This window comes from Gobio gobio (assembly GCF_949357685.1).
Source record: "Gobio gobio genome assembly, chromosome: 10".
NCBI lineage: Eukaryota > Metazoa > Chordata > Actinopteri > Cypriniformes > Gobionidae > Gobio > Gobio gobio.
In genome coordinates, this window is record NC_137116.1 from 12,871,225 (window position 1) to 12,894,421 (window position 23,197).

At 40.8% G+C, this 23,197-nt stretch overlaps 1 protein-coding gene across 1 annotated transcript in view; it reads left to right on the forward strand.

Annotated features, from left to right (window-relative positions):
• The window catches only part of pi4kab (phosphatidylinositol 4-kinase, catalytic, alpha b), a 116,014-nt gene that overhangs the window by 87,195 nt on the left and 5,622 nt on the right, over nt 1-23,197 (forward strand). The window contains 14 exon segments of the mRNA XM_079826739.1: nt 3,808-3,966; nt 4,648-4,727; nt 6,439-6,638; nt 6,805-6,895; nt 8,623-8,790; nt 8,874-8,927; nt 10,166-10,286; nt 10,360-10,489; nt 11,658-11,728; nt 11,825-11,897; nt 17,238-17,308; nt 17,718-17,824; nt 18,064-18,168; nt 21,149-21,274. Of these exon segments, the coding sequence (XP_079682865.1) occupies nt 3,808-3,966; nt 4,648-4,727; nt 6,439-6,638; nt 6,805-6,895; nt 8,623-8,790; nt 8,874-8,927; nt 10,166-10,286; nt 10,360-10,489; nt 11,658-11,728; nt 11,825-11,897; nt 17,238-17,308; nt 17,718-17,824; nt 18,064-18,168; nt 21,149-21,274 (1,556 nt within the window).

The following is a 23,197-nucleotide window of genomic DNA, read 5'->3' on the forward strand; positions in this document are numbered from 1 at the left end:
ATGGGGAATCTTCCAGAAGCGCATTTGTGATGTTGGACGAGAAGGCCTGGCTCTCAGTCTCCGCTCTAATTCATCCCAAAGCTGTTCTATCGGGTTGAGGTCAGGACTCAAATTCCTCCACACCAAACTCGCTCATCCATGTCTTTATGGAGACGCTTTGTGCACTGGTCAGTCATGCTGGGACAGGAAGGGGCCGTCCACAAACTGTTCCCGCAAAGTCGGGAGCATGAAATTGTCCAAAATGTCTTGGTGAAGCATTAAGAGTTCCTTTCACTGGAACTAAGGGGCCAACCCCTGAAAAACAACCCCACCCCATAATTCCCCCTCCACCAAACTTTACACTTGGCACAATGCAGTCAGGCAAGTCCCGTTCTCCTGGCAACCGCCAAACCCAGACTCGTCCATGGGATTGCCAGACAGAGAAGCGTGATTGGTCACTCAGAGAACACGTCTCCACTGCGCTAGAGTCCAGTGGCGGCACGCTTTACCCCACTGCATCCCACGCTTTGCATTGCTCTTGGTGATGTAAGGCTTGGATGAGCTGCTCGGCTATGGAAACCCATTTCATGAAGCTCTACACACTGTTCTTGAGCTCATCTGAAGGCCACAGAAGTTTGGAGGTCTGGAGCTCTTGACTCTGCAGAAAGTTGGCGACTTCTGTGACCCTCAGCATGCGCTGACCCCACTGAGTTGCTGTTGTTGCCAATCGCTTCCACTTTGTTATAACACCACTAACAGTTGAGCGTGGAATATATCGTATAATATTTGGACTTATTGCACAGGCTTGAGTTCTCTGAGCTCCTGAGAGCGGCCCATTCTCTCACTAATGTGTGTAGAAGCGTCTGCAGGCCTAGAGCTTGATTTATACACCTGTGGCCATGAAGGGATTGAACACCTGAACTCAGGGATTTGGAGGGGCGGCCCAGTTATACGTCATAAAAGCCGACGGGTTGTGAACATATCCCTATGCCTGTAGGATCGGTGTTAAAATGCCAATGTGAATAAACCAAGCGAACCGAACTACAAGTTACTATTCAACTATTCAAACTTTATTCATTATTATACATGCAGTTTTTAGGAGCTCATATTAATTGCCCGTTCACAAAGACCCGCCCCCTTCAGGGCTCGACATTAACGCTTGCCCGAGACAAGTGGATTTTTTGAAGGGGCAAGTGAAAAACAATTTTACTTGCCCGACGGACAAGTATCCTGGTTAAAACGTCAAAACAAAAAATAACTAGGGAATCACCAAAGTGCAAGAATGATTCTGCATTCAGTTTAAGTGGAGATCGATAGCGGATAATAAAAAACAAACTGACGTTAATAAGGTTGAGCTGTTGAGGCTCGCGCAGCCTCTCGAGGAGAAAATCGAAAACAAATGAGCGCCGCTCATACACAGAAACTCAGTTAACATACACGGTTAAAATTGTGTAGTTTTTATATTTATAACATATGATACAGTTAAGCAACATTACACAAACAAGAGTGTTGTTTTTCCTGAATACATCACGACTGAAAATGACACTGATTTCATACGCCAGTTCCATAAACAATTATTTAACATTGTCACTTACATTTTAGATGCAATATGGGCTGTTTTTGTTCTATTTCAGCAGCGAAAATAGTTCCAAGCAAAGATCACAGCAGAACCGTAACGCATCTCACAGCAACAGTGTGTGTTAGTAAATGATTCAGTGTTTGAATGAATCGGTTGAATCAAAGATTCAATGGCCTATTCGTAAACGACCGCCAAATTCCTGAATGATTCAGCCGTTTCACTGAATCGACTCAATGACTCGCTCATTAAGACGGTCACCTGCTGCCACCTACTGGTGGTTTAGTTTCATCTTTCCAACATTTCTTATTAATTCAAAAATATTTAAAATAATCTCATAACATTATTAAATGCAGTTGTAATTTTTTCAGTGTAAATGATTTAATTTGATTGGTAACAGCATATAGTGTCTTATTCTAATTTAATTTATAGATCAAATTTAAGAATATAAAAGGAAAGCTGAAGCATAGCCTATATTTAATAAAATTATGGAAAAATGCCCTTTATAAAAAGGTACAAATATGACAAATATGCATATTTAAATATGTCAAAGCTGATTAAACACTGGTGAGAATATTGCTTCAGAATAGATTATATTTACAAAAAAAATCCGGACAAGCAAATGTTTTACTCGGACAAGTGAATGACAGATTTACATGTCCGAAGGACAAGTGTGTGAACAGGCTTAATGTCGAGCCCTGCCCTTTAGTTACTGTTGCTATGTCTGACAAGCCATACCGCTAACCTTTGATATGAAACAAAGTCTCAACTTTCACATTGTCTTCTTATTAAAGAAGTTTAAACCGTAAATACCGTTTTGCAGCTCTTTAATGTGTCGTGAACGCTGTAGCGCCTCAGTTCAAGCGGCTCGAGAACCGATCATCTCTTCCTTCTAGTTCATTCATAGCATCAAATAAACATGAAGAACATCAGAAGGAATGTTGTTTCAACCGCGGAAAGACGTCAGAACACGCCATTTTACAAGTTCAAGTCCACCGTAGTTAATCTATTAATTCTCCTGACTGCTTTGTCGGACAAAATGGCGGATTTGGTGGATTATGATTGGTCAGATCGCCTGTCAATCAAACTGCCTGCGAAGGGTGAATTGAGAGACTACATGGAATATTTATATGACTCATTTGTCACATGACGGGACCAATTAAGATGAACTGTGATTTAAAAATGATGAAAAGAAACAGGACCTGAAATATAGACTTTTCTCTTATGCATTCATATACACTCACCTAAAGGATTATTAGGAACACATACTAATAATGTGTTTGACCCCCTTTCGCTTTCAGAACTGCCTTAATTCTACGTGGCATTGATTCAACAAGGTGCTGAAAGCATTCTTTAGAAATGTTGGTCCATATTGATAGGAGAGCATCTTGCAGTTGATGGAGATTTGTGGGATGCACATCCAGGGCACGAATGCCCAATTGGCACTAAGGGGCCTAAAGTGTGCCAAGAAAACATCCCCCACACCATTACACCACCACCACCAGCCTGCACAGTGGTAACAAGGCATGATGGATCCATGTTCTCATTCTGTTTACGCCAAATTCCATCTGAATGTCTCAACAGAAATCCAGACTCATCAGACCAGGCAACATTTTTCCAGTCTTCAACTGTCCAATTTTGGTGAGCTGGTGCAAATTGTAGCCTCTTTTTCCTATTTGTAGTGGAGATGAGTGGTACCCGGTGGGGTCTTCTGCTGTTGTAGCCCATCCGCCTCAAGGTTGTGTGTGTTGTGGCTTCACAAATGCTTTGCTGCAAACCTCGGTTGTAACGAGTGGTTATTTCAGTCAAAGTTGCTCTTCTATCAGCTTGAATCAGTCGGCCCATTCTCCTCTGACCTCTAGCATCAACAAGGCATTTTCTCCCACAGGACTGCCGCATACTGGATGCTTTTCCCTTTTCACACCATTCTTTGTAAACCCTAGAAATGGTTGTGCGTGAAAATCCCAGTAACTGAGCAGATTGTGAAATACTCTGGCACCAACAACCATGCCACGCTCAAAATTGCTTAAATCACCTTTCTTTCCCATTCTGACATTCAGTTTGGAGTTCAGGAGATTGTCTTGACCAGGACCACACCCCTAAATGCATTGAAGCAACTGCCATGTGATTGGTTGATTAGATAATTGCATTAATGAGAAATTGAACAGGTGTTCCTAATAATCCTTTAGGTGAGTGTACATTTGAATGGACATGATATTTGTTCAGTAGCCATGAACAGTGTGTTTCCTCAGATCCTCAGGACGTGTCTGTGAACAGTCTGTCTGTGATGGCGGTGATGGACTCCAGGAGCAGTCTGGATGCGGCTGTGGGCTCCAGACAACAGGCCAATCAGGGCTGGATCAACACGTACCCGCTCTCCAGCGGCGTCTCCACACTCTCCAAGAAATCAGGTCCTCACACACACACAGGGTTTCTTTCTCTTTCTAATGTTCTGTTTTAGAGCTTTACATTTTCTATAAGTTTTGTCAATAAATCCATACATATAAATTGGGCCTATTTGTCTACAAAACTAATTTCAAGCATGTACCTTTAGATCAGAAGAAGTTAGGAGCTCATATTAATTGCCCGTTACAAAGATCCGCCCCCTTTAGTTACTGTTGCTATGTCAGACAAGCCATACCACTCACCTTTGATATGAAACAAAGTCTCAACTTTCACATTTTGTCTTCTTATTAAAAAAATTTAAACCGTAAATACCGTTTTGTGTCTCTTTAATGTGTCGTGATCGTTGCAGCGTCTCAGTTCAAGCGGCTCGAGAACCAATCATCTCTTCCTTCTAGTTTATTCATAGCATCAAATAAACATGAAGAACATCAGAAGGAATGTTGTTTCAACCGCGGAATTTTCTGTTTTAGAGCTTTACATTTTCTATAAGTTTTGTCAATAAATCCATGCATATAAATTGGGCCTATTTGTCTACAAAACTAATTTCAAGCATGTACCTTTAGATCAGTAGAAGTTTAAGATTATGAGCAGCAAAAATTCAGTCCAAAGCGTTTTACTGCTAGCGTACTTTAGTCCGTACTTTAATCATATGACCTACTCGGATATTAAATAATTTTCTCTTCTAGGTCTGTCAAAGAAGACGAACAGAGGAACACAGCTGCACAAATACTTCATGAGGCGCAGAACGCTCCTACTGGCCCTGCTGGTGAGATTACAGTAATATAACCGCATTATGACAAGTGAATAACACTGATGATCTCCTGTTAGTGGGCGGGATATATTAGGCAGCAAGTGAACATTTTGTCCTCAGAGTTGATGTGTTATAAGCAGGAAAAATGGGCAAGCGTAAGGATTTGAGCGAGTTTGACAAGGCCCAGATTGTGACGGGTCAGAGCATCTCCAAAACTGCAGCTCTTGTGGGGTGTTCCCGGTCTGCAGTGGTCAGTCTCTATCAAAAGTGCTCCAAGGAAGGACCAGTGGAGAACCGGCCACAGGGTCATGAAGGACCAGTGGAGAACCGGCCACAGGGTCATGGAGGACCAGTGGAGAACCGGCCACAGGGTCATGGAGGACCAGTGGAGAACCGGCCACAGGGTCATGGAGGACCAGTGGAGAACCGGCGACAGGGTCATGAAGGACCAGTGGAGAACCGGCCACAGAGTCATGAAGGACCAGTGGAGAACCGGCCACAGGGTCATGAAGGACCAGTGGAGAACCGGCCACAGGGTCATGAAGGACCAGTGGAGAACCGGCCACAGGGTCATGAAGGACCAGTGGAGAACCGGCCACAGGGTCATGAAGGACCAGTGGAGAACCGGCCACAGGGTCATGAAGGACCAGTGGAGAACCGGCCACAGGGTCATGAAGGACCAGTGGAGAACCGGCCACAGGGTCATGAAGGACCAGTGGAGAACCAGCCACAGGGTCATGAAGGACCAGTGGAGAACCGGCCACAGGGTCATGAAGGACCAGTGGAGAACCGGCCACAGGGTCATGGGCGGCCGAGGCTCATTGATGCCCGTGTGGTCCGATCAAACAGACGAGCTACTGGAGCTCAAACTGCTCAAGAAGTTAATGCTGGTTCTGATAGAAAGGGCTCAGAATACACAGAGCATCTCAGTTTGTTGTGTATGGGGCGGCACAGCCGCTGACCAGTGCCCATGCTGACCCCTGACCTCCGCCCAAAGCACCAACAGTGGCACGTGAGCATCAGAACTGGACCTCAGAGCAATGGAAGAAGGCGGCCTGGTCTGATGATCACGTGTTCTTCTACATCACGTGGATGGCCGGGTGTGTGTGCGTGGCTTACCTGGGGAACACATGGCACCAGGTGCATTATGGGAAGAAGGCAATGTTCTGCTGGGAAACCTTGGGTCCTCCATCCATGTGGATGTGACTGTGACTGGATGTGACGTCCCACCTACCTAAGCATTGCTGAGACCATGTCCAGCCTTTCATGGAAACGGTTTTCCCTGGTGGCTGTGGCTCTTTCAGCAGATAATGCGCCGCCACAAAGCACAAATGCTTCAGGAATGGTTTTAGGAGCACAACAACGAGTTTGAGGCGTTGACTTGGCCTCCAAATTCCCCAGATCTCAATCGAGCATCTGTGGGATGAGCTGAACAAACAAGTCCGATCCATGGAGGCCACACCTCATAACGTACAGGACTTAAAGGATCTGCTGCTAACATTTTGGTGCCAGATACCACAGCACAGCTTCAGGGGTCTAGTGGAGTCCATGCCTCGACAGGTCAGGGCTGAGCAGGGCAGCAAAAGGGGGACCAACACAATATTAGGAAGGGATGTATCAGCTTATTAAAACGGCATGTGTGAGTTTAATCTGTCATAGTTCCTCCTCAACTGCCTTCTAGTAGTATGTTTGAACCAAAAGAGCACTTTGTTGTTTTGGCTGATAGGCCAGTGAGGTGGAGCGTCTGACCACCTGGTACAATCCTCTGGGAAGCCAGGAGCTCCAGATATCAGCCGAACAGTCAGTGGAAACCAGCATCGCCAACTGGAGGTCAAAATACATCAGCCTGACTGAGAAACAGTGGAAGGACAATGTTAATCTGGCGTGGAGCATCGCGCCGTATCTCGCCCTGCAGCTGCCAGCCAGGTGAGCGACTGCATGCCTGACGTTTAAGGGGATATTTCTGTGTTCAACGTCTACGTTTATCCCATCATGCATTCCCTGAAAGTCAAACCCATGATTTTGGCAGAGCTACAGGAATGAATGAAGTGCTCTAATGATATGAAATGGCACTGAAACTGATATTTTACAGGTTCAAGAACACCGAAGCCATATTCTCAGAAGTGACCCGCTTGGTCCGGTTGGATCCTGGAGCGGTCAGTGACGTTCCTGAAGCTGTGAAGGTGAACATCTTGAACCCAACACAACCTAATGAGGAAATGAACGAGTAATAGACGGGTAGACAACATTTAATTTAATTTGACGTGAGGTACAGAACTACATTTTCTTCAAATATGTTGTATTGTCTAGGGTCTTATTTTTTGTTTCCTGGAGGTTTGTCTGAGGTTTTCCTGGAGCATCTGATTCTGAGCCTTGGGCTACTTTCAGTTTCACTGGTGGCCGTTTGCGTCTTTTCTTGCATCTTCTTGTAGTGCCCCTTCAGCACTCGCGCACAGCGCGCAGCGCGTGGTGGGAGCGGTGGATCATCTGAGTGATCGGATTTAAATCCGCCTCGAAAGAATTTCGGAAGATATTTACTCCTGATCTCTTCACAATATGATAGATATATGATCAGAGAAAACGAATGAAGTGAGCGGGTGTAAAAAGGCCATAGCCTAACTCTTGCAGGTGCGCTGAAGGAACGCGGCGGTCAGAGTCCGCGGTCTCATAGTTTCTTTTAATTAATGAATAATGTCTATTTTGTATTTGTATTTGCAATCTAGTCATGGCCAATAACATTTATGTCAGGGCTCCAGACAAAAATATCAATAAAGGAGCCATTGGGGAAAAAGTTAGGCGCCAAATTATTTTTTCAAGTGCCACAAAAGAACAAATGCATTTGAATTTTTAATTTGCAATTATATGGGCGGTGCTGAATTTAATTTTTAGCTCCTTCCATTCTTTCTCATTAAGACAACAGTTTAAGTAAAAATATTGTTTTCTTTTTTGCCTTTGTAGAACTGAAATAACTTAAATCTATGCGCCTCTTAACATTTTAACAACACCACACACACACACGCACATATACACACAGAGCGACTTTCGCAGTTTTCTCCACTGTAGGCTTATAGGCTTTATTAATTTATTGTCATATACATAGAGCGCTTCACAGCTGTTAACATCACATAGGCTACCCAACACTTGATTCGTCTTGTTAAACTACTTCACTAAAACGCTCCCACGTTCCTTGACTTTCCGTCCTTTTGTTTTTTAATTTGGTAAATTCAGCAAATTAGTACCTGAAAAAAAAAGTTTTAAACATGTTAATATTTCCAATCACTATGTTGGAAAATTCTTATGAGAATAATTTCTATTAAGTTAGTGTATATTTTTAGGTAAAACTGTTAAATGATTAAGCAATATGTCATGTAGGGGTTTTCCTTTGTGTTTTATATACTGTCCACTGGGAAGTGCTCTAAGCATATCTTAATCTTGATTTGTGTTCCCTGAAGAGACGCTGGTTTTGAAAGTGAAAGAGTGACGCACGTTCTACAAAGTTTAGTGCGCACGCTCGGAAAAGCGCATGTTAAAACCTCGCACGCAAATGTTTAACCGGCAAGGCTTTAAAACGCCGGCAAATAATGAACTTTCGTGATTGTGAATAACTCTAGTGTTCCGTGAGTATAACTCCACCACTAACCTGTGATGTGAATGTATGTCACGTTGTTCAGTTTTGGGATGGAGGCAAATGATAGAATTTGTAGAAAAATAATTAATTAAATGCAAAACCGAAAAAAAAACGTGAACCGTGAATGCCGTACCGAACGGTTCAATATTATATTGAGAATTGTGGCATCCCTAAAAAATACTGACAGCTCCTCCAGTTTCTCCCTTGTACAGTAACACCATTTGATTTCTGGGATGTTGCGTTTGCACTGGTGACTGAATGTGTGTGTGTTTCCCGCTGCAGTTCTTGGTGACGTGGCACACGATCGATGCGGATTCTCCTGAGTTGAGTCACATCTTGTGTTGGGCTCCGGCTGACCCTCCCACAGGCCTGTCGTACTTCTCCAGCATGTATCCTCCGCATCCGCTGACCGCACAGTACGCCGTCAAAGTCCTGCGCTCCTTCCCTCCTGTACGCCTTCATCATCACATAGTTCTTTATCTCGAGTCATTTTGAGTGTCTGTATTAACCTATATTTTACTCTCGCTCAACAGGATGCAATTCTGTTTTACATCCCACAAATTGTTCAGGCTCTCCGTTATGACAAGGTATAGTGTGTTTGAAATTAATAGTCAAAGGTCCCATGGCATGGCATTTTTCTGTTATTTTATAATGTTTCCTGAGGTGTACTTATATTGTTAGTATGATTTTTACATCAAAAAATTTCATAATTTAGAAATAAAAGGCATTTTTTCTATACTGTTATTACCCCTCTGGCTGAATGCCATGTGTCTGCTGTGAGACTTCAGTGAAAACGCCCACTGTTGTGATTGGCTGACATCTTTGCATTTGAAATGAGTGTTAGATTATGTTGCGGAGGGGGTCCTTTAATGTGCCCCTGTTATGCTATTTTAAAGGTTCATATGCATGCATCCAGGGTCAAAAAACGTACATTTTCTCATACAATTCAGCATCAGCTCTTTTCTCACAGTGTCAGAAACGGTTCGTTCAAAGATTCAGTCTCTCTAAACCCCGCCTTTCTGAAAGAGGCTCAGCTCTGATTGGTCAGAGACGGTCCAGTCTGATGTGATTGGTCGGAAACCAAACGCTCATTATCATATCTGAATCTCAGCTCCTGATACACAATGATATGAACAATAACGATGGTGTGGGTTTTACCGTATAAATCTCATCAAAGTGAGAAAACAGCGTCTTCTCCACATGAACAACACCAACCAAACTCTTCCAGTCTCAGATACATCTACAGTGTTTGAGGGCGGGGCAAAGAGACGCTGTTCAGCCAATCAAGACCACAGGCTGGCCTTATGCAAATTAGTTAGACCTAACTCATTTCAGTTCAGAATTGACTCTCTCTTTTAGGAGACAAACTCATTTATCTGCACATATCAGAGCTTTTACATTCACACACAGCTCTATTACACACTACAGGAAAGATAATATCCCCAAAAACATAATTGGGGCACTTTAAATTGCTTTTCAAATAATGATTTGCATGTGCAAAGTTAGATTTGGAAAGGTGTAAATCAAGTTGCATGCCTCCTTATTCTCTCCCTGATATGTTAATTGCTCTAGTAATATACCGTGTTTGTGTGTGTGTGTGTGTGTGTGTGTGTGTGTGTGTGTGTGTGTGTGTGTGTGTGTGTGTGTGTGTGTGTGTGTGTGTGTGTGTGTGTGTGTGTGTGTGTGTGTGTGTGTGTGTGTGTGTGTGTGTGTGTGTGTGTGTGTGTGTGTGTGTGTGTGTGTGTGTGTGTGTGTGTGTGTGTGTGTGTGTGTGTGTGTGTGTGTGTGTGTGTGTGTGTGTGTGTGTGTGTGTGTGTGTGTGTAGATGGGGTACGTGAGAGAATACATCCTGTGGGCGGCACAGAAGTCTCAGCTTCTGGCACATCAGTTCATCTGGAACATGAAGACCAACATCTACACAGACGAGGAGGGACACCAGAAGGACTGTAAGTGCTCTTCAAGACATCCGCTCAGCGGGCAGAGCTCTTCGCTGATGTTTCTTCTGTGTGTGTTTCCTAGCGGACATCGGGGAGCTTCTGGAGCATTTGGTCGAAGAGATCATGGGTTCTCTCTCGGGTCCAGCCAAAGATTTCTACCAGCGCGAGTTTGACTTCTTCAACAAGATCACCAACGTCTCAGCCATTATAAAGTAATGGAATCCTGCTATTAGCATCTGTTTGTGTTTTTCCCAAAATGCTAGGTAGTGTTCTTATATTGGAATATATTGAATCTAACATTTGGGGCCAGTTGTTCAGAAAGTTTCATCTGGATCAGAATGATCTGGATTTGGAAATCCCATGTTTTGCTGTCCAGGATCAGGTCATCCATCTTACCTTTGTGCCGGTATTTCAATCCTCCTGTTCCAGATTCATACTTTTTCAGATGACCAAATCTGGATTACTAGTGCTCTACGGAGCCCCTAAACTCCTAAAGGGACATGGTGATGGAAAAAATATGAGATGGTGTGAGGAAAAAAACATTTCCATGCTTTTGCGTTCTCTCAGAAATGTTTCGCGTAGAGACTTTTGACTGGTTTGTCTCTTGTGATTGTGTCAAAATATTGATAAAAAACACTGAAATGTAATATTTTTGTTTGATATTTACAGGTGTTAGGGGATTACCTTATGGTGCCAAAATCTCCCCCCCCCCAAAAAAGGCTTATTGGCGTACCCTAATGTCTACTTCTAATGTATTACTTTAACAGTTAAACTAATCAAGAGCAAAATAAAAAATGTGTGTGTATTTTACACAATACAAATGTTGTATTTTTGACGAGTTTTAAAGGTCCTGAAATCCACCCTTCTGCTGGGATCAGTATACTCCTCATTTTTTGGGATCAAAGGTATCCCAACACAAACTGATGATTTGATCCAGATCAAAACCAAGATTGGATTTTGTGATCTAATCTGATCTCAGAATCCTTTTTTTATTTTTCTTTGAACAACCCATTTTCAAGATTTGATCCAATCCGATTGCTTTTGAACAACTGGCTCTAGGTGATAATATAGCACACTGAGAGAGATTAGGTAAAGGATTTTCAACAGCACAAGGGTCAAATAGGACTTTAAGATGAATTCTATAGAAGTTGTGTGGGTTTTATGTCATGTTTTGTTTATTTTGTAATTGTTGGTTTGTTGAGCCTTTGCCTAAAGACAATTCTTTACCCTGTGGGAATAGACAACAGCACTTTTGATTTGGAAAACATGTCTAACATCACTGAACACCCCTCCTGTTTTAGTCTCAAGATGGCGCTAATCCTCCATTCTTATGTCATGTTTGAAGCCGAGATCTCCTCTGTTTCTCTGCTCGTATTTCAGGCCCATTCCTAAAGGAGACGAGCGGAAGAGAGCGTGTCTGCGAGCCCTGTCTGACATCAAAGTCCAGCCAGGTTTCAGTCTCTCTTCATTATCACATCACTCTTTGTTCTCGGCTGATATTACAACCACTTTTAGTTACAAACCCGTTCATTTGATGTTTCTCTCAGGCTGTTATCTGCCCAGTAACCCTGAGGCCATAGTCCTAGACATTGACTACAAATCTGGAGCGCCAATGCAAAGGTACAATCACCACTGAAAGTGCCACTATTGTGCTATTTTAAAGCTTCCTAGTGTTGTTTTGGAGTCTCCTACAACAGACTTACATGTATCTGAGATCAAAAAAACACTTTAATTTTCTCATAATCCATTCTGCAATGGATATTATGAGAAAATTAAAGTGTTTCATCAGCTCTTTTCTCACAGTTGAAACGGTTCGATCCGAGAGCCTGATTGGCTGAGAGCCTGCTGTGATTGGTCGGAAACCAAACGTCAATTAGCATATCTGATCTTCAGCTCTGGATACAAACAGTAATGATACTGTTGGTTTATCAGTCTGGAATCGCTTTTGCATGAACAACACGAACGGAACTCTTCCAGTCTCAGCTACAGCTACAGTGTTTGAGGGCGGGGCAAAGAGACGCCGTTCAGCCAATGAAGACCACAGGTTGACATTATGCAAATTAGTTACAAATAAGGTTGCAAAAGGGTTAAACATTTCCAGAAACTTTCCATGGGAACTTCATCTGGGGAATTTTCCAAGTTGGAAACTTAACAGGATTTTACTGGAATTTATGGGAATTAATTGGAAATTTGGGGAAATTTATATAAACTATCATATACAAACATAAATATAAACATTTGTTTTGTCATAAATTCCAATTCATTACTTATAATTTATTAAAATACGTCAAATAAATGTATATATTTTTTATTGCCGCAGTTGTTATGCATGTTATTTCAGTGTCACATGACCCTTCAGAAATTATTCTAATTTTGGAAACTGTGCTTAATATTTTTCTGGAACCTGTGATACTTTTTTCAGAATTCATTGATGAATAAAAAGTTACAAAGAATAGCATTTATTCAAAATAGAAATCTTTTTTATCAATTTAACACACCCTTGCTTAATACAAGTATAATTCTTTTCACACAAAAAAGCAAAAAAAATGACTGACCCCAAACTTTTGAACATTATTGACCCCAAACTATTGTTACAAAATATTTATATTTCATTACGCTGTTCTTTTTCAAATTTTTATTCATCAAAGAATCCTAAAAAAAAAGTATCACAGGTTATAAAAAAATATTAAGCACTGTTTCCAACATTGATAATAAATCATCATATTAGAATGATTTCTGAAAGATCATGTGACACTGAAGACTGGAGTAATGATGCTGAAAACTCAATTAAAAATAGAATACCATTATTTTAAATTGTAATAATATTTCACAATATTACTGTTGCCTGCAGTAAATAGTGTGATTGAGGAATGTGTAGGGTAGAAATTCAACTGAAATTGCAGTTAATCAGGTTGTTTTAACCCAGACTTTTTTTCAACTACATTTACGTTTCCTGGCATAGGCTAACCTGAAATTTCACAAATTCCCAGTTTATTCCCATTCATAATTCCCATGGAAAGTTTCCAGCCTTGAAAATACCCAGTATTTTGCATCCCTAGTTTAAAAACCTACATAGGTTCAGCACATAGACTGTAAAAAAATATGGGCGTAGTGTCCGTGACGTCACCCATTGGATTCTGAAGAGCAGTTTAGAAGCGTAAAGTCGGGTCGAGCTGGCCGTCGCCATCTTGTCAGCGCGTCACTCCCGGATAACAGATGATGGGCAAAGAGGCGGGACGTGGGCGGAGCTGAGGTGATGCGATGACTAACAGACAGCAGACAAACGACAATCCACCTGTCACTCAAAGTGGCCACGCCCTTAATTATGCAGAGCTTTAAAGCTTTATATAATGTAAACGAATGAGTTATAAAATAATTCACCCCCTCACAGTCGTCATGAAGGGCAAAATTAGCCGTATAGACCAAAAGCACAGTTTGTCCCAGACTGTAAACATGTGTTCTTCTGCTGTAAAGTTGGGCATTTTAACATGAGCTCAATGAGATTCTGCTCCTTCTGGAGTCTGTCTCTAGTGGCCAGTCCATGAACTGCAGTTTAACTCACTTCAGTATCCAGTCCCTCCAGAAAAACGCGATTATGCGATCGCATGATTTAATGCATAATCAGTAGGGGTGTAACAATTCATTTTAACAACGATTCGATTCGTATCACGATTTGAGGTTGTCGATACGATTCAAGGACGATATTGGTTCATTTAGAACGATACGATCCAAAACGATTCAGTGACTTGAAATCGATTCAGTAACTTTTTAGCCAAAAATTGCAAGTAGGGCTCGCTGCAGCCTGCGGTGGATATCCAACTCCGCCCACATCCAAGTGTGACGTCAGAACTCCCGCCCTGCAGCTAATTTCATTGGTTACAGTGACGGGTAGGTTTAGAGATCAGTGTTTGGTGTAGGCAATCAGTACTTAATTCGTTACAGTGACGGGTAGGTTTAGGGATCAGTGTTTGGTGTAGAGGCAGTCTCTACTGTGATTGATATGACCAATAAAATCTTAAAAATCGGCTGCAGGGCGGCATTGGCCTGGCCTCTGACGTCACACTTGGATGTGGGCCGGGTTGGACATCCACCGCAGGCTGCAGCGAGCCCCTTCTCAAAAATTGTGTGACTGAAATAAATATCTGGATACTGGTCAGTGCAGGTGAAGTTTCCTAGATTTCTTTTGTTTCTTGTAAGGGAATCAGGTATCAATTCATTATGGATATAAACAAACAAGTAAACAACAATTAATGGCAAATGCATTCAAATTTTATTTGAATAAAGTGCAACCAACAGTTTAGGTTGAATTAACAGGAAGTTAACCTTTTCTGCTCTCATTTTAAATATTCAATACATTTTCAATAAAAGCACAGTAAGTGCAACCAACATTTCAACAGTAGGTTAACCTGCTACTTCTGCTTTTGTTTTCCAACATAAAAATATTACAATATTAATATCAAAAATAAAGTGCAACTAACTTCTCTTCAGGTTTAATTAATAGTAAGTTTACCTGCTACTTTTGCTGTTGTTTTTCAACATTAAAATATCAAAAATAAAGTGCAACCAACATTTCTTCAGATTGAATAAACTGGCTGAACCTGCTACTACTCTCAGTTTAATAAACAAACAATATCTAACAAAAGATAAAATGTAACCAACTACTCTTCAATGACTCTACAGATTTCTTTTTCAAAAATATCAACATGATCTGACCGCAGAACACTTCTCTGTGCGTTCACTATGTCTCCAGCAGTACTAAAACTCGCTCTGCTGGCACACTGGTGTCAGGAATGCACAGGTAACAAGCAAGGGTTGAAAGTACAGGTAGCGCTTTCTCCTGGTAGCTTGATAATTTCTCGCTCATTGGCTTCTCCTCTGCCATCCGCCATGCTATATTTTGTTTTCTCAGCGCTCGCTGCTGCTGGTGCATTGCGATGATGTCACAGATAGGCAGACTGAATCGAGTAACGTTTAACGCCTTTATTATTAAAAGTGCTAAGAAAAAACATCCATATAAAGTCTGACGTGTTAAAATCCAATGCGTTATTTCCTATTATCGATACAATCGATTGATTACCTTTTAAAACGATGTTAGATCGATATATGTCGTCCGGAAGGCCAACTTGCCGAGCACAGATCGATGTAGTTAGATCATAGGAAAAGAAATCGATACATCGATGTAGTAGATGAATCGTTACACCCCTAATAATCAGCCAAAGTCCGCAGATTTATGCGGGGGCCGCATTTTTTCAAATACGCCGCACTTTCGCCGCATAAATTGCCCATTTCCGCGTGCAAAATATGCGGGGCTAGCATGATTTCATAATTCCCGGCATTTTCGTTGCAAAAAAGTCACATATATATTAGCAGAAAGTTGAAAAATGTTCGTTTACTTCACACAAGAGCCGCCATTTCCCCCTGTTGCCATGGGAACGTTTTGAAGTGACGTAATTACCCAACGCGAACGTCATCGAAAAGCTGCAAACCCCGTGGAGAAACATGGATATCAGTGAAACCAAACTCCCTTTTGCCAACAAAAATAACAGCAAAAGACGCGCAAAGCAGTTTCCCGGTGTGTTGACTGATTTAAAAACACAGCATCATGAAGCTTCGAAGCGTTATGAATCAGTGAGTCGATTCAGCGGTTTGAAGCGTAATGAATCAGTGAGTCGATTCAGCGGTTTGAAGCGTTATGAATCAGTGAGTCGATTCAGTGGTTTGAAGCGTAATAAATCAGTGAGTCGATTCAGTGGTTTGAAGCGTTATGAATCAGTGAGTCGATTCAGTGGTTTGAAGCGTTATGAATCAGTGAGTCGATTCAGCGGTTTGAAGCGTTATGAATCAGTGAGTCGATTCAGCGGTTTGAAGCGTTATGAATCAGTGAGTCGATTCAGTGGTTTGAAGCGTTATGAATCAGTGAATCGATTCAGCGGTTTGGAGCGTTATGAATCAGTGAGTCGATTCAGCGGTTTGAAGCATTATGAATCAGTGAGTCGATTCAGAAGTTTGAAGCGTTATGAATCAGTGAGTCGATTCAGCGGTTTGAAGCGTTATGAATCAGTGAGTCGATTCAGCGGTTTGAAGCGTTATGAATCAGTGAATCGATTCAGTGGTTTGAAGCATTATGAATCAGTGAGTCTATTCAGCGGTTTGAAGCATTATAAATCAATGAGTCGATTCAGCGGTTTGGATCTCCAAAGTCACGTATTTCAGCAGTTTGACACGAGATCCGAATCATGAATCGACTCACTGATTCATAGCATCATGATGCTGTGTTTTGAAATCGGTCATCACTATATAAGTCGTTATTTAGAGATGAACGGAGGTCTTACGGGTGTCCAACGACATGAGGGTCAGTCATTAATGACAGAATTTTCATTTTTGGATGAACTAACCCTTTAAGAGATTGCACTTTGTGCATTGGAAGCACTCAAATGTCTGTTTTGTAAAGCTACAGAACTTGTTTGACTCAATGTTTTGTAAATTTGAGCCGTGTGTTTATTAAGGTCTTCAATAAAACAAGATGAGAACTTAAATATTCCCAGCACTTTCTGTGATGTAGTGCTTTTTTTCTCTTTTTCATCAAACCGCAGTTTTTGCAAGTTCCCGCAATTTCAACGCAGTTTTTGCAAGTTTTATTGTATAAATATCTCGCATTTTCCATTGCATTTTTTAAGAAAACGTGCCGCATAATCAAGGATTTTTGCCCGCAACAATCACAAAAAAAAGCCGCATTTTTCTGGAATTTCTTTTCAGAATCAACTCTCTCTTTTAGACTCCATTTATCTGCACTTTTCAGAGCTTTTACATTCACACACAGCTCTATTACACTATACATGAAAGATAAAATCCCAAAAAGCATAATAGGGGCACTTGAACACAGTCACACAGCATCTTTAAAAGCATGACGTGTGTTTGATGGGGTTTAGAGTAAGATCTCATGGCTGTTTTCTCTCTCAGTGCTGCCAAAGCGCCGTACCTGGCCAAATTCAAGGTGAAGCGCTGTGGAGTGAGCGAACTGGAGAAAGAGGGTATGCTAAACATTATAGCACAAACATAATCCTTCCATTCCTGAACCAAATAGCAAAAGTGCAAGTAGATACTCATCACAGTGTGCAAGTATTACAAGGACATCATTGTTAGCCAGTATGCAGCCTTCGGATGTGAATGATCTTACTGTATTATTTTAATTGTCTGTGCTGTATTTGAATAATATTAAGGCATTATTTATGACATTTTTAGTTTGATTTATGCAAAGGTAAATGATTTGGTCAGATACCATGCATGAATGAGTGATAAAATTAACATTTATATAAAAATGTATGTTTAGAATTGTAAGATGAACGTTTAAGGTGCCTTTCAAGCACTGAAGTCTGATGATGTGCTCCTCTTACACTCGTGTGTGTACACTCGTGTGTGTGTGTGTGTGTGTGTTTGTAGGTTTATTGTGTCGCTCGGACTCACTGGATGAAGCTCAGAATGGAGAAGACGCACAGAAGATCTGCTGGCAGGCGGCCATCTTTAAAGTAGGAGACGACTGCAGACAGGTATATTTCATGGGATTTGTTTTTGTTGTCCCTTATGCACTTATTAGTTTACATTTCTGCTGTGAAATCTGATTGGATGATATATACAGTATTCACATCTGTGACATGTACAACACATACACTAGAGTTTGTGAAATAATTGATTATTGTATGAATGTCAACAAAGGTCTGTTTATTGAACATTGGCAAGGCATTGGCGTAAGATTCTTTCTTCCCTTTTTCTATTTTTCTCCGTCCAGGACATGCTGGCGTTGCAGATCATTGGTCTGTTTAAGAACATTTTCCAGCTGGTGGGACTCGATCTGTTTGTTTTTCCATATAGGGTGGTAGCGACAGCACCCGGGGTGAGTTATTTTACTTTATATTATTTTATTTTATTAAAGGGGTGGTAAAACACATTGTTTTGAAGGCTTGACTGTGTTTGTGGGGTGCACTGTAACATGTGTTAATGCTTCGTTTTTAAAAAATTGCCTTATTTTTCATATATTTTACCTTCATTCTACACTGCTCTGTCCCTCCTTGTAAAAACGCTCTGATGGTTTCTGGGTTCTATGAAGCCAGTCCCTCAAAAATACGCAGTGGGCTCTGATTGGTTAGCTGGCCCAGTGTGTTGTGATTCGCTAACCGCCTAGTGCACGTTTGTCGGAAACGTCACGCCCCTTACCTTACCGGTAGACTGTGCTTTGGTCAGTATTAGAAACAATGGCGTCAATAAAACCATACAAATTTGAGCCCGAATCAGACCCAGACAATTTTAGTGAAGATGATCGAGCAGAACCTGCTCAGTCCTCAAGAGTAAAGACTGCGGATCTATAGTGATCGCTACTGAATGGCACTGTTACTTTTGTATTTTTAGAACGATTATAGCCAAATATCTGTCGCAAGAACGAACACTAAACATTGGCTTTACTATAGTATCCAAATCAAACACAGAAGCATGTTTAGCAAGCCTGTAGATAAACAATACATAAAAGCTCTAATCAAAGAATCATTTACACTAATGCCAAGTTCGCTGTTGAGATTTTAAAAAGTTTGTAACGTGAGGTGTTTGTGGGATAACGTTAAGTATGAATGAGCATTTAACAAACTGGTTTGCAGAGCCAAATGAGCGTTGTCATCTGTTTACTTCCTTGCTACAACATAGGCTACAATTAACAACACAAACTATTACAGGAAAACACATCGACGAAAAATAAATCATACTTACAGGTTGTGGCCCGTAAACAGCTTCTGTTTTTAAATCCATCTTTCAGGACAAGCCGTTGTGCGAATCCTGCATTGAACTCGTGAAGATTGTGGAAGCTTTCCTCAATGAGATGTGCAGCCGCGCGCGCCCGTCTCATGTGGCGTTCACACCGGACGCGAATAAATCGCGCTATTCGTGCGAAGGTGGACACTTGAACATTTTGAGTTTACTCGCTTCATTCGCGTGTGACATTCACTGCACAACAGACACGAATTCGCGTCATGAGAGGGGCTTCTGCCAGCCGGCTCGTCTAGTTGAGAAATGGCTGACATGGGCTGTGTTTACACGTCTTTTTTTTGTTAAAATCTACTGTTAATGTGTGACAAAACGTAGTTTTAAGACTTTTTCAGTCGATAATGTAGTTGTTTAAAGCTCAAATCTGTGGTTTATTTATATAAAGAGCACCTATTTGTACATTTTATCTGGCATTTTCGGAGTTGTGAGCTCCAGCGGATCAGCGGCGCTCACACTGGCAGTGTTTGTCTCGCGCAGCTGAACCGCGGCTCGTGTATTGCAAATACAGACGAATATTGTCCATTATGTCACATTTCCCGGTCTTCTCCTCCGACCCCTGTCTGTCTCGTGCTTTGATTTCGTAGGCATTGGCAGCAACACTCCAGCCTACTAACCGGCGATACAAAATGGCCTCGCCCCCCCTTATTTCATATTCTCGGAGGAGGGGTTTATGTAAATATTGGGGCTGGTGATGTCAGAGACCCTGGAGGAATGTGTGTAGTCCCTACCGGCCGTTTGCTGTAGTCCTTAGAAACTGATTTCTTTAAAAGTAAATATCTCCCTTTGCTTTAAACTTTGAACGTTGTAACTTTGCAGATGTTGTTTATGCTCAAACAGCAACATTACACGCTAGCTAAAGCTAGAAAAGTGAAATCGTGGTTTACCACCCCTTTAATTTATTTATTTATTTTTTATTATAAAAAAATCATTTACATGTTATTTTTAATTTAAAATTATTATTTTTTTAAATGTAATTTTAATGTTTATTTCATTTTATATTTTTTACATAAAAATACATTTTTGATATTAAAAAATTTAATATAAATTATTTTAAATCTAAAATAAAAAATAAAAATTAATTGTTTGCATTTGCATTTTATTTTTTTTATTTTTTTTTTATTTTCAAATGAGTTTTGCCGGCTGGCATCACACCTTCTTTTTTCCCACTGATTTTCAGTTGCAGTTGTTTTGTTTTTTTTATTTTTTATTTTTTTTATTTAGATAAAAAATGGTATTACATTTTAATTTTAAACATTTTAAATATGTAATAAAATAAAATAAAAAAAATATATATATATTTTTTAAATTATTTTATTTTTAAATTATATGAGTTTTGCCGGCTGGCATCGCACCTTCTTTTTTCCCACTGATTTTCAGTTGCAGTTGTTTTGTTTTGATTTTTTTTTATAATTTAAATAAAAAATGGTATTAAATTTTAATAAAAAAAAATTTAATTTTAAAAATGAAATAAAATTATAAAAAAATATATATATATATATTTTTAAAATTATTTTATTTTTAAATTATATGAGTTTTGCCGGCTGGCATCACACCAGTCATGTCTCCCGCTGATTTTCAGGTGCAGTGGTTGTGTTGTGATTTCCTCAGGGTTGACATTGGTAGTGGCTCGGATTAATGGTGAAGATCTGAACTGCTGTAGTCCTGGTCTGTTCTGGTCTAAACCAGTCCCACTGCAAACACTACGGCCACACACAATCTGTCATCCGTACTGACTGGTTTTATATGGCTAAACTTACACAACTGATAAAATGAGATCTGAACAGTCTGTGTTTATTGATTGTAAATCTCACTGAAGCGGCACATGATCATCACCTGAAGGGACACACACATCTCACTGCCTGTATTGCATATTCATCATTCATTTATACTGATGCTCCAGATCTGATTTGTAATATGTGAGAGCGAATGAGAGCGAATGACCTTCACCAAAGGTCGATCCGCAGGTGTGACGCTCCAGATCCTTTGAGTTGGCTAATGTGACTCCAGCAACTTTTGATTGTTCCACCTCTTGTGTCCGTATGTTTTTGGTGTTCGTCCCGCAGTGTGGCGTCATCGAGTGCATCCCAGACTGTAAGTCCAGAGATCAGCTGGGGCGACAGACGGATTTCGGGATGTACGATTATTTCCGTAACCAGTATGGAGACGAATCCACTCTGGCCTTCCAGAAGGTGAGAGAGCCTCTGTTTACTCAACCAGGAGTCCGGCGTCCACTAGAGGGCGTCAGCAAACTTCTGCTTACAAAACACACTGTAAAAAGAGATAAAGCTACTAAAACACTATTTTTTATATATTTAAATGTATTTGTTCTATTTCATTTTTTCCCCCCATGTATTTTAATTATTTGTTTATTTGTTTTGTTTTTTAGATCCAGGATTCCCACAGTCTTGGGAAACCGGGAAAATATGTAAATTAAAATAATTGTATATGAATTTCTTCAGTAATGCCAAGCTCTAATATGTTTTATCAGGTAGCCTACTGTAGAAATTAAGTCAAACTTTAAAATAGGCTAAAACAACTAAAAATCAATGTATTTCCAATGTATTTTTTAATGTATTTTATTTTACCCATAATTATCACCGTTTTGGAAGCCTTAATTGTGTTTTCTAGACCTGGAAAAGTAAAATAATTGCGTATGAATTGCTCTAGAAAATGCCAAGCTCAGAAATTAAGTTTAAATGTGCCCTGCCACACACAAGCGTTTTTACTTGTATTTTTTTTTTTTTTTTTAATTTTAGGTTAACACCATATGTGTTTGTGTTATGTCATGAATGTGGAAATGATCTGCTACCTCCTCTGTCAGCTCTAGCCACTGAAAAGAAATAAGCGGAGAAATCAGGCCGATTACAAAAGCTGGTCAGTCTGACTGAGCTCATTAATATTCATGAGCTCACCAGTTGAGACCGCGCCCACAGAATTCGTCTAGCTCAGTGACAGTTTCCGTACACAGCAAGGACGGCTGAGCGTCATTTACAGGTGCTGGTCATATCAGTCCCTCCAGAAAAACGCGATTATGCGATCGCATGATTTAATGCATAATCACCCAAAGTCCGCATATTCATGCGGGGGCCGCATTTTTTCAAATACGCCGCACTTTCGCCGCGTAAATTGCCCATTTCCGCGTGCAAAATATGCGGGGCTAGCATGATTTCATAATCCCCGCATTTTCGTTGCAAAAAAGTCACATATATATATTAGCAAAAAGTTGAAAAATGTTTGTTTACTTCACACAAGAGCCGCCATTTCCCCCTGTTGCCATGGGAACGTTTTGAAGTGACGTAATTACCCAACGTGAACGTCATCGAAAAGCTGCAAACCCCGTGGAGAAACATGGATATCAGTGAAACCATGATGAAGCGCAAACTCCCATTGGCCAACAAAAATAACAGCAAAAGACGCGCAAAGCAGTTTCCTGGTGTGCTGACCGATTTCAAAACACAGCATCATGAAGCTTCGAAGCGTTATGAATCAGTGAGTCGATTCAGCGGTTTGAAGCGTTATGAATCAATGAGTCGATTCAGCGGTTTGAAGCGTTATGAATCAGTGAGTCGATTCAGTGGTTTGAAGCGTTATGAATCAGTGAGTCGATTCAGTGGTTTGAAGCGTTATGACTCATGGGGGCGATTCAGTGGTTTGAAGCGTTATGACTCAGTGAGGCGATTCAGCGGTTCAAAGCGTTATGAATCAGTGAGTCGATTCAGTGGTTTGAAGCGTTATGAATCAGTGAGTCGATTCAGTGGTTTGAAGCGTTATGAATCAGTGAGACGATTCAGCGGTTCAAAGCATTATGAATCAGTGAGTCGATTCAGTGGTTTGAAGCGTTATGAATCAGTGAGTTGATTCAGCGGTTTGAAGCGTTATGAATCAGTGAGTCGATTCAGTGGTTGAAGCGTTATGAATCAGTGAGACGATTCAGCGGTTCAAAGCATTATGAATCAGTGAGTCGATTCAGTGGTTTGAAGCGTTATGAATCAGTGAGTTGATTCAGCGGTTTGAAGCGTTATGAATCAGTGAGTCGATTCAGCGGTTCAAAGCGTTATGAATCAGTGAGTCGATTCAGTGGTTTGAAGCATTATGAATCAGTGAGTCGATTC